The sequence below is a fragment of the Oncorhynchus tshawytscha genome, linkage group LG24 (genome assembly GCF_018296145.1).
Source record: "Oncorhynchus tshawytscha isolate Ot180627B linkage group LG24, Otsh_v2.0, whole genome shotgun sequence".
Taxonomy (NCBI): Eukaryota; Metazoa; Chordata; class Actinopteri; order Salmoniformes; family Salmonidae; genus Oncorhynchus; species Oncorhynchus tshawytscha.
The window spans coordinates 1,628,531-1,642,102 of NC_056452.1; the positions used below are offsets into that span (position 1 = coordinate 1,628,531).

General features: G+C 51.2%; 1 protein-coding gene across 1 annotated transcript; it reads right to left on the reverse strand.

The window, feature by feature from the left end:
- Positions 1 to 6,115: 6,115 nt before the first annotated feature.
- Positions 6,116 to 10,989, reverse strand: LOC121840657 (potassium voltage-gated channel subfamily A member 2-like). Its single transcript, XM_042305197.1, has 4 exons — positions 10,961 to 10,989; positions 7,439 to 7,682; positions 6,282 to 7,285; positions 6,116 to 6,170 (listed from the first exon to the last, which is right to left on the reverse strand). The coding sequence occupies exons 1-4, from the start codon at positions 10,987 to 10,989 to the stop codon at positions 6,116 to 6,118; spliced, it is 1,332 nt and encodes a 443-aa protein (XP_042161131.1).
- Between the last annotated feature and the right edge of the window lie 2,583 nt (positions 10,990 to 13,572).

The window sequence follows — 13,572 nt, forward strand, 5'->3', positions numbered from 1 at the left end:
GTGGGACAGATATCACTATCACTGGGCAGTGGTGACAGATACCACTATCACTGGGCATCAGATACCACTATCACTGGGCAATGGGACAGATATCACTATCACTGGGCAGTGGGACAGATACCACTATCACTGGGCCAGATATCACTACTGCTTGGCAGTGGGACAGATATCACTATCTCCTGGCAGTGGGGCAGCTATCACCATCACTGGGCAATGGGGCAGCTATCACTATCACTTGGCAGTGGAGCATATATAACCATCACCTGGCAGTGGGACAGATATCACAATCACTTGGCAGTGGGACAGCTATTACTAACACTTGGCAGTGGGACAGATCTCACAATCACTTGGCAGTGGGACTGCTATTACTAACACTTGGCAGTGGGACAGATATCACTATCACTGGGCAGTGGGGCAGATATCACTACCGCTTGGCAGTGGGACAGATACCACTATCACTGGGCAGTGGGACAGATACCACTATCACTGGGCAGTGGGACAGATATCACTACCGCTTGTCAGTGGGACAGATATCACTATCTCCTGGCAGTGGGGCAGCTATCACTATCACTTTGCAGTGGGACATATATAACCCTCACATGGCAGTGGGACAGATATTACAAATCACTTGGCAGTGGGACAGCTATTACTAACACTTGGCAGTGGGACAGCTATCACTATCACTGGGCAATGATGACAGATACCTCTATCACTGGGCAGTGGGACAGATACCACTATCACTGGGCAGTGGGACAGATATCACTATCACTGGGCAGTGGGACAGATACCACTATCACTGGGCAGTGGGACAGATACCACTATCACTGGGCAGTGGGACAGATATCACTACCGCTTGGCAGTGGGACATATATCACTATAACTGGGCAGTGGGGCAGATATCACTATCACTGGGCAGTGGGACAGATATCGCTATCACTGGGCAGTGGGACAGATATCACTACCGCTTGGCAGTGGGACAGATATCACTATCACTGGGCAGTGGGACAGATATCACTATCACTGGGCAGTGGGACAGATACCACTATCACTGGGCAGTGGTGACAGATACCACTATCACTGGGACAGATATCACTTCTGCTTGGCAGTGGGACAGATGTCACTATCACTGGGCTATCACTACTGGGCAGTGGGACAGATATCACTATCACTGGGCAGTGGGAAAGATATCACTACTGCTTGGCAGTGGGACAGATACCACTATCAATGGGCAGTGGTGACAGATACCACTATCACTGGGCAGTGGGACAGATACCACTATCACTGGGCAGTGGGACAGATATCACTATCACTGGGCAGTGGGACAGATACCACTATCACTGGGCAGTGGTGACAGATTCCACTATCACTGGGCAGTGGGACAGATATCAACTGCTTGGCAGTGGGACAGCTATCACTATCACTGGGCAGTGGGACAGATACCACTATCACTGGGCAGTGGGGCAGATATTACAAATCACTTGGCAGTGGGACAGCTATTACTAACACTTGGCAGTGGGACAGCTATCACTATCACTGGGCAGTGGTGACAGATACCACTATCACTGGGACAGATATCACTACTGCTTGGCAGTGGGACAGATATCACTATCACTGGGCAGTGGGGTAGATATCACTACCGCTTTGCAGTGGGACAGATACCACTATCACTGGGACAGATATCACTACTGTGGCAGTGGGACAGATATCACTATCACTGGGCAGTGGGGTAGATATCACTACCGTGGCAGTGGGACAGATACCACTATCAATGGGCAGTGGTGACAGATTCCACTATCACTGGGCAGTGGGACAGATATCACTACCGCTTGGCAGTGGGACAGATATCACTATCACTGGGCCAGATATCACTATCACTGGGCAGTGGGACAGATATCACTATCGCCAGCAGTGGGACAGATATCACTACCCGTGGCAGTGGGACAGATATCACTATCAATGGGCAGTGGGACAGATACCACTATCACTGGGCAGTGGGACAGATACCACTATCACTGGGCAGTGGGACAGATACCACTATCACTGGGCAGTGGGACAGATACCACTATCACTGGGCAGTGGGACAGATACCACTATCACTGGGCAGCGGGACAGATACCACTATCACTGGGCAGTGGGACAGATACCACTATCACTGGGCAGTGGGACAGATACCACTATCACTGGGCAGTGGGACAGATACCACTATCACTGGGCAGTGGGACAGATACCACTATCACTGGGCAGTGGGACAGATATCACTATCACTGGGCAGTGGGACAGATACCACTATCACTGGGCAGTGGTGACAGATACCACTATCACTGGGCAGTGGGACAGATACCACTATCACTGGGCAGTGGGACAGATATCACTATCACTGGGCAGTGGGACAGATACCACTATCACTGGGCAGTGGGACAGATATCACTACTGCTTGGCAGTGGGACAGATATCACTATCTCCTGGCAGTGGGGCAGCTATAACTATCACTTTGCAGTGGGACATATATAACCTTCACCTGGCAGTGGGACAGCTATTACTAACACTTGGCAGTGGGACAGCTAACTATCACTGGGCAGTGGGACAGATACCACTATCACTGGGCAGTGGGACAGATACCACTATCACTGGGCAGTGGGACAGATACCACTATCACTGGGCAGTGGGACAGATACCACTATCACTGGGCAGTGGGACAGATACCACTATCACTGGGCAGTGGGACAGATACCACTATCACTTGGCAGTGGGACAGATACCACTATCACTGGGCAGTGGGACAGATACCACTATCACTGGGCAGTGGGACAGATACCAATCACTGGGCAGTGGGACAGATATCACTATCACTGGGCAGTGGGACAGATATCACTATCACTGGGCAGTGGGACAGATACCACTATCACTAGTATATCACTATCACTGGGCAGTGGGACAGATACCACTATCACTGGGCAGTGGGACAGATACCACTATCACTGGGCAGTGGGACAGATACCACTATCACTGGGCAGTGGGACAGATACCACTATCACTGGGCAGTGGGACAGTAATCACTGGGCAGTGGGACAGATACCACTATCACTGGGCAGTGGGACAGGTACCACTATCACTGGGCAGTGGGACAGGTACCACTATCACTGGGCAGTGGGACAGGTACCACTATCACTGGGCAGTGGGACAGATAACTATCACTGGGCAGTGGGACAGATACCACTATCACTGGGCAGTAATACCACTATCACTGGGCAGTGGGACAGGTACCACTATCACTGGGCAGTGGGACAGGTACCACTATCACTGGGCAGTGGGACAGATACCACTATCACTGGGCAGTGGGACAGATACCACTATCACTGGGCAGTGGGACAGATATCACTATCACTGGGCAGTGGGACAGATATCACTATCACTGGGCAGTATACCACTATCACTGGGCAGTAGTACCAATCACTGGGCAGTGGGACAGTACCACTATCACTGGGCAGTGGGACAGATACCACTATCACTGGGCAGTGGGACAGATACCAATCACTGGGCAGTGGACAGATACCACTATCACTGGGCAGTGGGACAGATACCACTATCACTGGGCAGTGGGACAGATATCACTATCACTGGGCAGTGGGACAGATACCCCCACTGGGCAGTAGTACCACTATCACTGGGCAGTGGGGTGGAACGGAACCTCTGTTAGAGTGGGATAGGTAAAAGAGTAGGGTAACCCCAGAGATAGGGAGAGGAGAGAGAATGAAAAACACTTCAGGGAGTAGATGGGGTGGAGGTTTGGGGAGAAACATAGGCAGTAGTAGTAACCCCAGTAGTAGTAGTAACCCCAGTAGTAGTAACCCCAGTAGTAGTAACCCCAGTAGTAGTAACCCCAGTAGTAGTAGTAACCCCAGTAGTAGTAACCCCAGTAGTAGTAACCCCAGTAGTAGTAACCCCAGTAGTAGTAATCCCAGTAGTAGTAACCCCAGTAGTAGTAACCCCATTAGTAGTAGTAACCCCAGTAGTAGTAACCCCAGTAGTAGTAACCCCAGTAGTAGTAATCCCAGTAGTAGGAACCCCAGTAGTAGGAACCCCAGTAGTAGTAACCCCAGTAGTAGTAACCCCAGTAGTAGTAACCCAGTAGTAGTAGTAACCCCAGTAGTAGTAACCCCAGTAGTAGTAACCCCAGTAGTAGTAACCCCAGTAGTAGTAATCCCAATAGTAGTAACCCCAGTAGTAGTAATCCCAGTAGTAGTAACCCCAGTAGTAGTAACCCCAGTAGTAGTAACCCCAGTAGTAGTAATCCCAGTAGTAGTAACCCCAGTAGTAGTAACCCCAGTAGTAGTAACCCCAGTAGTAGTAACCCCAGTAGTAGTAACCCCAGTAGTAGTAGTAACCCCAGTAGTAGTAACCCCAGTAGTAGTAACCCCAGCAGTAGTAATCCCAGTATTAGTAACCCCAGTAGTAGTAATCCCAGTAGTAGTAACCCCAGTAGTAGTAACCCCAGTAGTAGTAATCCCAGTAGTAGTAACCCCAGTAGTAGTAACCCCAATAGTAGTAACCCCAGTAGTAGTAACCCCAGTAGTAGTAACCCCAGTAGTAGTAATCCCAGTAGTAGTAACCCTAGTAGTAGTAATCCCAGTAGTAGTAACCCCAGTAGTAGTAACCCCAGTAGTAGTAACCCCAGTAGTAGTAATCCCAGTAGTAGTAACCCCAGTAGTAGTAACCCCGTAGGCAGACATTTGAATATTTTGAGAGAGTTTCAGGGGGTATGGGGTGGGAGAGAGTTTCATGGGGTATGGGGTGGGAGAGAGTTTCAGGGGGTATGGGGTGGGAGAGAGTTTCAGGGGGTATGGGGTGGGGTCAGGGGTATGGGGTGAGAGAGTTTCAGGAGGTATGGGGTGGGAGAGAGTTTCAGGGGTATGGGGTGGGAGAGAGTTTCAGGGGGTATGGGGTGCTAGAGAGTATCAGGTGGTATGGGGTGGGAGAGAGTATCAGGGGGTATAGGGTGGGAGAGAGTTTCAGGGGGTATGGGGTGGGAGAGAGTTTCAGGGGTATGGGGTGGGAGAGAGTTTCAGGTGGTATGGGGTGGGGAGAGTTTGGGTATGGGGTGGGAGGGAGTTTCAGGGGGTATGGGGTGGGAGAGAGTTTCAGGGGGTATGGGGTGCTAGAGAGTATCAGGCCGTATGGGTTGGGAGAGAGTTTCAGGTGGTGGGGTGGGAGAGAGTTTCAGGGGGTATGGCGTGGGAGAGAGTTTCAGGGGGTATGGGGTGCTAGAGAGTATCAGTGGGTATGGGGTGGGAGAGAGTATCAGGGGGTATAGAGTGGGAGAGAGTTTCAGGGGTATGGGGTGGGAGAGAGTTTCAGGGGTATGGGGTGGGAGAGAGTTTCAGGGGTATGGGGTGGGAGAGAGTTTCAGGTGGTATGGGGTGGGAGAGAGTTTCAGGTGGTGGGGTGGGAGAGAGTTTCAGGGGGTATGGGGTGGGAGAGAGGTTCAGGGGGTATGGGGTGGGAGAGGTGGGGTCAATAAGCTCCTATCGGCTGGCAGTTAGAGCTAAGTAATTAGAAGATGATGAGACGGTGATCTAAGGTCAGTTTTGCAGTATATCTCCTATTGGTTACGGCTAGGACTTGTTCAGGGAAAACTGATCCTAGATCTCTGCTGACGGGATTTTGGCAGTATGAGCAGAGTGGTCCCTCTATGCTGTCTGAGAGTTTTTAGGTCTAGTATCCGTCGGCAGTCCGCCTACTATTGGGCTACTGTAGGGAGCAGTGTATATAGATGACTACTGAACAGTTTAACAGTCACACAGACCAGACTAATGCCATGCAGACACTGAACACAGGGAAGATTGACCTCTCAACAGAGGTGGATGGGTGAGGTGGGCTTGAGTTAGGAACTGGTCATTTTGGGGGGGTAAGATAGGGGCTAAGGTCCACCTTGCAGGGCCTCTATCAGAGTTTCAGTGATCTAGTCTGGATAGCTCCAGTAGGGGCTCCAAGCCGTTTACAAAATCAGAGAGAGGAAGGGTCTTTACTCAGTCCTCCACCCTCCTCTACTATTTCCTTCCAGTTCACTGTCAACCCCGACAGGCCAGGAAGTTGGTGTTATACCGTCTGAATCCAGCTATACTTCCGTTCTTATCTTGGTGATGTTGACATAGTTTGTGTTAGCCAGCGTGTTAGTGTTAGCCAAGGTGTTAGCATTACCTGGCGTGTTAGCGTTAGCCAAGGTGTTAGCATTTCCTGGTGTGTTAGCATTAGCCAAGGTGTTAGCATTAGCCAACAGGGTGCAGTTGCCTGTCTTGAGTCTCTCTGCTCTGAAGTCTTCTGTGCTGTGGTTCAGTGCAGCTTCCTGTATCTCCATGTAGTCTGACTTACTGAGGGTGGAACCACTCCCGCTGCGGCCGCTCTTCTTCAGGTCCTCGGCTGAGTCGGCCTCGGGCACGCTGGGTGTGTTCAGGTACTGCGCCTGTTCCTCACCCTCGGTCTCCCGGTGGTAGAAGTAGTTGAAGTTGGACACGATGACAGGAACTGGTAATGCAATGGTCAGCACGCCGGCGATGGCGCAGAGCGATCCAACGATTTTCCCGCCGATGGTGGTGGGCACCATGTCGCCGTAGCCCACGGTGGTCATGGAAACCACGGCCCACCAGAAGGCTTCTGGAATGCTACTGAACTGGGAGTCCGCCTCGTCGGCCTCAGCGAAGTAAACAGCACTGGAGAAGAGGATGACGCCGATGAAGAGGAAGAAGATGAGCAGGCCCAGCTCCCGCATGCTGGCCTTCAGGGTCTGGCCCAGGATCTGGAGCCCCTTGGAATGTCTGGACAGCTTGAAGATCCTGAATACCCTGACTAGACGGATGACCCTGAGGATGGCCAGGGACATGGCCTGCTGCCCAGCCTGCCCGTCCTCCGGTTTCTCTGCCAGCTCTGTGCCCAACGTGATGAAATATGGAATAATCGCCACAATATCGATGATATTCATAATGTTACCGAAGAACCCGGCTTTACTAGGACACGCGAAAAAGCGGACGAGGAACTCAAAGGAGAACCAGATGATGCAGAGCGTCTCCAGGATGAAGAAGGGATCAGTGAAGTAGGAAGACGTGTAAGAAGAGGTGGAGTTGTTGAAGGGCTGGAACACCTTGTTGCCATCGTCCTCTTCGTCGTTCCGGAACACGGGGAGTGTCTCCAGGCAGAAGGACACGATAGAGATCAGGATCACCATGACGCTGATGATGGCGATGATACGGGCCGCGCCGGAACTCTCCGGATACTCGAACAGCAGCCACACCTGTTCAAGTTCACACGCACATGCACACACTTATAAAATTGACAGCAGATAGCAAACATTCGCTGAGACATTTGCTAGTAACAGATTAATATATTTATATTAAGTTTATATTAACTAGACAATGTGCCACCAATAAATAACAATTGAATGTACCTGTCTCTGAAACTCATTCTCCGGGAGAGGACGCTCTTCTTCCTTAATGAAGCCCTCATCCTCCCTGAAGATCTCCATGGCCTCCTCTCCCAGTTCATAGAAGCGGATCTCCTCAGAGAAGATGTCTAGAGTGACATTAACTGGCCGACGCAGTCTCCCGCCTGACTGGTAGTAGTAGAGGATGGCGTCGAAACTGGGTCGGTTCCTGTCGAAGAAATACTCGTTCCTCAAAGGATCGAAGTACCTGGAGAGAGAGAGATTCGTTGTAAGTAGTAGATACAACCTCAAATGCAGAACATTAACAGATAACATTATAAAAACTAAAGTACCAGTAAAGTATTGAAGACCCTATCTTATCTCATTCTCTTCTTGGAGTTAGTGTTAACAGGACTAAAACAATAAAGTATTGAATACCCTATCTTACCTCCGTCTCTTCTTGGGGTTAGTGTTAACAGGACAAAAGACCCAATAGATAGTGTTAACAGGACAAAAACAATAAAGTGAATACCCTATCTTACCTCCGTCTCTTCTTGGGGTTAGTGTTAACAGGACAAAAACAATAAAGTATTGAAGACCCTATCTTACCTCCGTCTCTTCTTGGAGATAGTGTTAACAGGACAAAAACAATAAAGTATTGAAGACCCTATCTTACCTCCGTCTCTTCTTTGGAGATAAGCATCTGTCATAGTCCACAAAGCGTATGCATACACGCAGAAGTGTTCTAAAATATTAGAGCGTTGGCTTTCATACTTTTTGAATTCAGCCTCAAACAATTTCTCCAACTGTCAACACATTGAAATGAATAGAGGACGGTGCAGCAAAGTTAGGCAGCAACGGTAGTGGCAACAAACAACGACAGACAAAATTGTTGTTTGGTTCTTAAAATAAGCTACTTAGTACAGTTCCATTTCCTAATAAACAACTCTGGACAGGTCTCCCTGGTCTCACATACCCGTAACATACTAATAATATAATATACTAATACTGAACGTGTTATACTAATACTGAAAGTATTCATAAAGTATACAACCTGGTTCTAAAATGTATTAAATATTTTAAAATCCTCATCAATTTACACACAATATTAATAAAGTGAAATTTTAGCAAAGTTCTTACAAATAAAAAACAGAAACACTTTATTGACATAAGTATTCAGACCCATTGCTATGAGACTCGAAATTCAGCTCATTGAGCATCCTGTTTCCATTGATCATCCTTGAGATGTTTCTACAACTTGATTGGATTTCAACTATGGTAAATTCGATTGATTGGACATGATTTTGGAAAGGTACACACCTGTCTATATATGGTCCCACATTTGACAGTGCATGTCAGAGCAAAAACCAATACATGAGGTTGAAGGAATTGTCTGTAGAGCTCCGAGACAGGATTGTGTAAAAGCACAGATTTGGGGTAGGAGACCAAAAGAATTCTGCAGCATTGCAACATTCATAAATGGAAGATGTTTGGAACCACCAAGACTCTTCCCAGGGCTGGCTGTCTGGCCAAACTGAGCAATCGGGGAGAGGGGCCTTGGTCAGGAGGTGACCAAGAACCCGATGGTCACTCTGACAGAGCTCCAGAGTTAATCTGTGGCGATAAGAGAACCTGCCAGAAGAACAACCATCTCTGCAGCACTCCACCAATCAGGCCTTTATTGTAGACTGGCCAGATGGAAGCCACTCCTCAGTAAAAAGCACATGACAAGGCTACCTAAATTCTATCAGCATATTGATTGTGCTACGTGCATGGGCAATACCCTCGACCACTGCTTCTCTAACTTCCACGATGCTTACAAATCCCTCCACTGCCCTCCCTTCGGGCAAATCCGACCACAACATCATCTTGCTCCCACCGTCTTATAGGCAGAAACTCAAACAGATGACGAGAACCAGTCAATGCTGGTCTGACCAATCGGAAGCCACGCGTCAAGATTGTTTTGACCACGCAGACTGGGATATGTTTCGGTCAGCCTCTGATAACAACATTGTCCAATACGCTGACTCGGTGAGTGCGTTTATAAAGAAGTGCATTGGAGATGTTGTACCCACTGTGACTATTAAAACCTACCCTAACCAGAAACCTGGGATGGATGGCGGCATTTCCGCAAAACTGAAAGCACGATCAACCTCATTTAACCACGGAACGAGGTCTGGTAATATGTCTGAATATAAACCATGTAGTTATTCCCTCAGCAAGGCAATCAAACAAGATGCCAGTACAGGGACAAGGTGGAACGAGGACTGGGTGTATGGCTGAATATAATCAGTGTAGTTATATAGGGACAAAGTGGAGTCGCAATTCAATGGCTCAGATATGAGACATATGTGGCAGGGTCTACAGGAATTCACAGACTACAAAAAGAAAACCACCACGGACACCGACGTCACACTTCCACACAAACTAAACACCATCTTTGCCCGCTAACAAGGACTGCCCCCCCACCGTCTCCTTCTCCATGGCTGACGCGTTAACCCTCACAAGGCTGCCGGCCCAGACAGCTTCCCAGCTGGCCACATTCAATCACTGCCTATCCAAGGCTGTTGTCCCCACATGCTTCAAGATGGCTATCATTGTTTCTGTACCCAAGAACGCTAAGATAACTGAGCTAAATGACTACCGCCTTGTAGCACTCACTTCTGTCATCATGAAGTGCTTTGAGAGACTAGTCAAGGATCATATCACCTCCACCTTATTGGCCACCCTAGACCCACTTCTGTTTGCATACCGCCCCAACAGGTCCACAGACGATGCAATCGCCATCCCACTGCACACTGCCCTATCCCATCTGGACAAGACAAATACCTATGTAAGAATGCTGTTCATTGACTACTGCTCAGCATTCAACACCATAGTACCCACCAATCTCACCATTAAGCTGGAGGCCCTGGGTCTCAACCCCACCCTGTGCAATTGGGTCCTGGACTTTCTGATGGGCTGCCCCAGGTGGTGAAGGTAGGAACCAATATCTCCACTTTGCTGACCCTCAACACTGGGGCCCCACAACGGTGCGTGCTCAACCCTCTGCTGTACTCACTGTTCACCCACAACTGCGTGGCCATGCACGCCTCCAGCTCATTCATCAAGTTTGCGGACGACACAACAGTGGTAGGCTTAATTAGCAACAACGACGAGACGGCCTACAGGGAGGAGGTGAGGGCACTCGGAGTGTGGTGTCAGGAAAACAACTCAACACTCAATGTCAACAAAACAAAGGAGATGATTGTGGACTTCAGGAAACAGCAGAGGGAACCCTGCCCTATCCACATTAAAGGGACAGCAGTGGAGAAGGTGGAAAGTTTTAAGTTCCTTGGCGTACACATCACTGACAAACTGAAATGGTCCACCCACACAGACAGTGTGGTGACGAAGGCGCACCACTTCAACCTCAGGAGGCTGAAGAAAAGTGGCTTGTCATCCAAAACCCTGGCAAACTTTTACAGATGCACAATTGAGAGCATCCTGTCAGGCTGTATCACAGCCTGGTACGGCAACTGCTCCGCCCTCAACCGCAGGGCTCACCAGAGGGCGGTGGGGTCTGCACAACGCATCACTGGGGGCAAACTACATACCCTCCATGACACCTACAGTACCCGATGTCACAGGAAGGCCATAAAGATCATCAAGGACAACAACCACCCGAGCCACTGCCAGTTCACCATGCTATCATTCAGAAGGCGAGGTCAGTACACGTGCGTCAAAGCTGGGACCGAGAGATTGAAAAACAGCTTCTATCTCAAGGCCATCAAACTGCTAAACAGCAATCACTAACTCAGAGATGCTGCTGCCTACACTGAGACCCAATTACTGGCCACTTTAATAAATGGATCACGAGTCACTTTATACAATGGCACTTTAATAATAATATTCACATATCTTACATTACTCATATCACATGTATATAGTGTGTTTTATACCATCTATTGCACCTTGCCTATGCCACTACATACACCATAGCCAAATACATTTAAACTCAGTTTTTCACAATTCCTGACATTACATCCTAGTAAAAATTCCCTGTTTTAGGTCAGTTAGGATCACAACTTTATTTTAAGAATGTGACATGTCAGAATAATAGTAGAGTGATTTCTTTCAGCTTTTATTTCTTTCATCACAGCCCCAGGTCCAGCCCATCAGCAACCAGCCTCAGGACGAGCCCATCAGCAGCCAGCCCCAGGACGACTCCGTCAGCAGCCAGCCTCAGGACGAGCCCGTCAGCAACCAGCCTCAGGACGAGCCCATCAGCAACCAGCCTCAGGACGAACCAATCTGCAGCCAGCCTCAGGATGAGCCCATCTGCAGCCAGCCTCAGGACGAGCAAAATCAGCAGCAAGCCTCAGGACCAGCCCGTCAGCAGCCAGCCTCAGGACCAGCCGTCAGCAGCCAGCCTCAGGACTAACCCGTCAGCAGCCAGCCTCAGGACGAGCCCATCTGCAGCCGGCCTCAGGACGAGCCCATCTGCAGCCAGCCTCAGGACGAGCCCATCAGCAGCCAGCCTCAGGACGAGCCCGTCAAAAGCCAGCCTCAGGACGAGCCCATCAGCAACCAGCCTCAGGACGAGCCTGTCTGCAGCCAGCCTCAGGGACGAGCCCATCTGCAGCCAGCCTCAGGACGAGCCCATCTGCAGCCAGCCTCAGGTCAGCAACCAGCCTCAGGACTACCAGTCAGCAGCCAGCCTCAGGACTAACCCATCAGCAGCCAGCCTCAGGACGAGCCCATCTGCAGCCAGCCTCAGGACGAGCCCATCTGTAGCCAGCCTCAGGATGAGCCCGTCAGCAACCAGCCCCAGGACGAGCCCGTCAGCAGCCAGCCTCAGGATGAGCGCATCAGCAACCAGCCTCAGGACGAGCCCGTCAGCAGCCAGCCTCAGGTCGAGCCCATCTGCAGCCAGCCTCAGGACGAGCCCATCTGCAGCCAGCCTCAGGACGAGTCCATCTGCAGCCAGCCTCAGGACGAGCCCATCAGCAGCAAGCCTCAGGACCAGCCCATCAGCAGCCAGCCTCAGGACCAGCCCGTCAGCAGCCAGCCTCAGGACTAACCCGTCAGCAGCCAGCCTCAGGACGAGCCCATCTGCAGCCGGCCTCAGGACGAGCCCATCTGCAGCCAGCCTCAGGACGAGCCCATCAGCAGCCAGCCTCAGGACGAGCCCGTCAAAAGCCAGCCTCAGGACGAGCCCATCAGCAACCAGCCTCAGGACGAGCCTGTCTGCAGCCAGCCTCAGGACGAGCCCATCTGCAGCCAGCCTCAGGACGAGCCCATCTGCAGCCAGCCTCTGTACGAGCCCGTCAGCAACCAGCCTCAGGACTACCAGTCAGCAGCCAGCCTCAGGACTAACCCATCAGCAGCCAGCCTCAGGACGAGCCCATCTGCAGCCAGCCTCAGGACGAGCCCATCTGTAGCCAGCCTCAGGATGAGCCCATCAGCAACCAGCCCCAGGCAGCCCCAGCAGCCAGCCTCAGGATGAGCGCATCAGCAACCAGCCTCATCGAGCCCGTCAGCAGCCAGCCTCAGGACGAGCCCATCTGCAGCCAGCCTCAGGACGAGCCCATCTGCAGCCAGCCTCAGGACGAGTCCATCTGCAGCCAGCCTCACGAGCCCATCAGCAGCCAGCCTCAGGACGAGCCCATCAGCAGCCAGCCTCAGGACGTGCCCATCAGCAGCCAGCCTCAGGACAAGCCCATCAGCAGCCAGCCTCAGGACGAGCCCATCAGCAGCCAGCCTCAGGACGAGCCCATCAGCAACCAGCCTCAGGACGAGCCCATCAGCAGCCAGCCTCAGGACGAGCCCATCAGCAACCAGCCTCAGGACGAACCCATCTGCAGCCACTTTCAGGATGAGCCCATCTGCAGCCAGCCACAGGACGAGCCCATCAGCAGCCAGCCTCAGGACGGGCCCATCAGCAGCCAGCCTCAGGACGAGCCCATCAGCAGCCAGCCCCTCTACGAGCCCGTCAGCAACCAGTCTCAGGACGAGCCCGTCAGCAACCACCCTCAGGACGAGCCCATCAGCAGCCAGCCTCAGGACGAGCCCATCAGCAGCCAGCCTCAGGACGAGCCCATCAGCAGCCAGCCTCAGGACGAGCCCATCTGCAGCCACTTTCAGGACGTGCCCATCTGCAGCCAGCCTCAGGACGA